We start from the raw sequence: 3,676 nt of genomic DNA, 5'->3' as shown, positions 1-3,676 counted from the left end.
TGAGTGGGGCAGCCCCACCTCTCTGGAGGGTCACCTGGGCTCTGTGGCCATCTTCTGGGAGGCTCTGCAGCAAGCCCAGGTCAAGGCTCTCTTCTGTGCAGGTACATCAGGGTGGGGCGTGGAGGATGTCCCCGGGGTGCTGGGGGTAACCGGGGTCTTCTTCGCCGTGTCCCAGCTCACCCCAGTCCTCTCCCCCAGGACCAAACGTCACATCCCCGTTCACACTGGAAGGTGACTTGGTGGAGCTCAGCAGCAAACTCTTGCTGTACTACACCCCCCAGGTGAGGAGAGCCACCCCCCTGGGGACAAGGACAGCGCTGGTGGGCCCTGGGCCACCAGGGACACATCCAGGACCATTGGGATGCTCCCGTGATGTTCTCTTCCAGGCCTGCAGGAACAACATCTGCCTGGACCTCTCTCCCAGCCATGGCTTGGACGGGAGGCTGACAGGGCACAAAGTGGTCAGCTGGGACATCAAGGTGGGCTGGGCACAAGGTGACCCGTCCACCCCATGGCCTGGAGGCAGAGGGGTCCCTCCTGGGGCACGATCCCAGGGCAGGGCCCCCACAGATCCCCTGGGCCCTGCAAAGACTCTGCCCGTGGTACTGGGTCCACCACGACCCATCTGTCCCATAGGTCCTCAGTGTCCAGGGTGGGCACCAAGGGTGGTGCAGGGGAGCAGGTGACATCTGGGGACCCCAAGTGCCGTGGACCTCCTCCTGTACCCTGCTGCCACCAGCCAGCAAAGCCTGTCCCCTCCCTCCCCCAGGACGTGGTCAACTGCGTGGGTGGGATGGGGGTGCTCCTGCCCCTGCTCGAGCAAGTGGTGTCCAAGACGGAGGAGCCCGAGGATGAGCAGGAGACCAACGACCTGGTGGGGCCGGAGCTGACGTCCTCCAGGAACGCCCAGGGCATGCTCATCCCTCTGGGAAAGTCCTCAGGTGAGGAGTTCAGGGGACATGGAGCAGGGGCTGTCCTGCTCAGGTGGCCGGAGGTGACCATGGAGGTGCTCCTGGACCTGACAGGTGTCCACCACGGGCAGGAGAGGTTTGGCCTGTGGCTCCAGGAGTTACGGGGTGATGGAGGAACCACTTGGGATGCTGTTATGACCCAGTTAGTCACAAGCAGTTCTGGGAAAGTGAGGGTGGCTCCAGGAACCTTTGGCGTGGGTGGAACGTGCTGTCTCCCGATATCCAGCTGCTCAATTCCGAGCTCAAAGCAGCAGAGGCTTCCGTCTCCTTCAGCCTGGAGGAAACAGGAGAAGGGGGTGAAAAGTTTGGAGAGACAAGTGGGTGGGATCTCCAGGAAAGGCTTTGGTGGGCCCGGGGCTCACAGGTCGCGGTGCCCTGCAGAGAGCAGGCTGGAGAGGAACAGCGTGGCCGCCTTCCTGCTGCTGCTGAAGAACTTCCTGCGGAACCACGCCGTGAACCAGGAGAGCCTGGTGCAGTGCCACGGGCCGGCCATCATCGGAGCGCTGCTGCACAAGGTGTGGGAGGCTCCCCACAAGATCCCCATCCCACAGTCCTTGCCTTTCCCAAGGGGCTGGAAGTGTCCCCTGTCGCTCGTGGCAGGTCCCCGGCACGCTGCTGGACATGAGCACCTTGGTGGCCTCGCAGATCCTCATGGAGCAGGTGGCTTCCGAGGGCAGCGGGCTCCTGCTGCACCTCCTCTACCAGCACCTCCTCTTCGACTTCCGCATCTGGAGCAACAGCGACTTCGCCGTGCGCTTAGGTGGGAACTGGGAATGTCCGGGAATGTCCATCCCACCCGGCCTCCGAGGGATCCTCACACCTTCTCCCTGCAGGTCACATCCAGTACCTGGCCAGCGTGGTCAAGGACCACAAGCAGCGCATCCGCAAGAAGTACGGGGTGCAGTTCATCCTGGACTCCATCCGGACCTACTACGGGTGAGCTGCCACGCAGGGCTGGAATCCTGGAATGCTGTCGGGGTGGCATTGGTTGGGCTTCACCCCCCTGGGAGCTGTGGTTTGGATAGACACCGTTTTTCTGGGATAATATCCCTCCTTCCAGTGTGGGAGCGCTGTGGTGGGTGCAGCACCTTCCATGTCCCATCCCTGAGCCTGTGCCCAGCTCCAAAATCCTCCCCCAGCAGCCACCAAGAGCGCGGTGGCTTCTGCAGCAAGGTGACCCAAATGCACGGGGTGGACATTTCCCAGTGGGGCAGAAGATCCCTGGCTGTCCCCACCAGGCTCCCTGGAGCTCCTCAGGTTCTGCGTTGGGATTTGGGATGATGCTGGCGATGGGTGACAAGGGACACGTCCCCATGCGTGTCTGTCCATCAGCACCTCCAGGGAGAAGACCACGGCCACCGACGACATCAAGACGGTGCAGACCTCCCTCTTCAGCCTGGTGAAGGATTTCTTCTGCAGGAGCTTCTCTGGGGAGGAGATGCAGAGCTTGCTGAACTACCTGGCTGGGGCACAGGACGAGCAGCAGGTGTGCCACCAGCCACCCTGTGGTCCCCAAACCCCTCAGCGAGCCATGGGCTGGGGAGAAGCCACTGAGGTCCCGGTGGGATGCTCGGAGGGCAGTGGACAACCAGCCCCGTGTCCTGCAGGTCTGTGGGGCGCTGGAGGTGATCCACAGCCTGCTGAAGGGCTCCCCAGCCCAGGAGCAGCTCTTCGCCTTCCTCTTCGAGCCGGGCCATGTGGAGCTGCTCTTCTCCCTGCTGGTGCAGAAGAAGTTCTCGGATGAAGTGCGGGAAAGGGTCTTCAAGGTAAGGCAGGACCCCAGCGCCCACCTCCTGTTGTCCCAGAGGAGACATCACAGGCAGGTGGCCTCTTCTCACCATCCCACCAGGTCCTCTACAAGATGCTGAAGTACGAGAAGGTCCCTGAGCGCAGCAAGAGCCGCCTGAAGCTGAAGGACATCGGGTACCACGGGCTCATCTCCCACCTCAGTGACATTCCCGGCTCCATGCTGCTCTTCCGCTGCCTCTCGGAGCAGGTCCTGGGGGCAGGTACCGTGTGCCAAAGACCCCAGGCCACCCATCCCAGCCACGTGCTATGGGGTCGTCACTGGTGGCTTCCCACGAGGCTCAGCTGGGCTGGGTCTTTGGTGGCTTTTAGGGACAGCAGGAAGTGTCCCACCACTGTGCTGTCTCTCCTTGTCCGCAGACCCTCCCAGCTACAAGGACCTGGTGGCCGTGGTGTACCTGTCCCACCAGGCTGAGCTGAGCATCCGGCTCGACATCTGCCGCAAGGTGAGCGGGGCCGGGGCACAGCGGGAAGCGACGGAGGTGTCACCCCAGGGCTGAGCTCCTTGGACACCCAGCCACGCCCAAAAGTGGTGGCCATGGGGATGGTGGTGACATGGATCTGCCAGCATGGAAATGGTGGAGCCCCAGCACCCCATGATGGTTTTGGAGGATCTGGGGTGCTCCTGCTCCTGGGATGGGTCCATCCATCGGGAGCTGGGGCAGCAGCGTCCTGAAGTACGCCTCCTTCCTCCTTCTCCTTCTCCTTCTCCTTCTCCTCCTGCAGCTCTTCCACCTGATCTACGCGCAGCAGGACCTGGTGAAGCAGCTGGCCAGGTTGGCTGGCTGGCAGGACACGCTCACCAAGCTCTATGTGAAGGAGTCCTACGAGTGCCGCCAGCACAGCCTGAGCACCACGGGCTGCCCGGAGCTGCGTCGCCTCGCCGAGACCTCCAGCGA

At 62.8% G+C, this 3,676-nt stretch overlaps 1 protein-coding gene across 1 annotated transcript in view; it reads left to right on the top strand.

Annotated features, from left to right (window-relative positions):
* NBEAL2 (neurobeachin like 2) overlaps positions 1-3,676 on the top strand; it is a 29,710-nt gene that overhangs the window by 12,803 nt on the left and 13,231 nt on the right. The window contains exons 18-29 of the mRNA XM_017746713.1: positions 5-101; positions 199-281; positions 387-479; positions 770-941; positions 1,353-1,486; positions 1,572-1,731; positions 1,805-1,907; positions 2,304-2,457; positions 2,579-2,737; positions 2,821-2,980; positions 3,138-3,223; positions 3,504-3,670. Of these exons, the coding sequence (XP_017602202.1) occupies positions 5-101; positions 199-281; positions 387-479; positions 770-941; positions 1,353-1,486; positions 1,572-1,731; positions 1,805-1,907; positions 2,304-2,457; positions 2,579-2,737; positions 2,821-2,980; positions 3,138-3,223; positions 3,504-3,670 (1,568 nt within the window). The remainder of the gene's footprint in view (positions 1-4; positions 102-198; positions 282-386; positions 480-769; positions 942-1,352; positions 1,487-1,571; positions 1,732-1,804; positions 1,908-2,303; positions 2,458-2,578; positions 2,738-2,820; positions 2,981-3,137; positions 3,224-3,503; positions 3,671-3,676) is intronic.

Source organism: Corvus brachyrhynchos, unplaced genomic scaffold (assembly GCF_000691975.1).
Source record: "Corvus brachyrhynchos isolate BGI_N302 unplaced genomic scaffold, ASM69197v1 scaffold18, whole genome shotgun sequence".
Lineage (NCBI taxonomy): Eukaryota > Metazoa > Chordata > Aves > Passeriformes > Corvidae > Corvus > Corvus brachyrhynchos.
The sequence above is the reverse complement of the archived record's forward strand: the minus strand, read 5'-3'. Positions and strand labels throughout refer to the sequence as shown.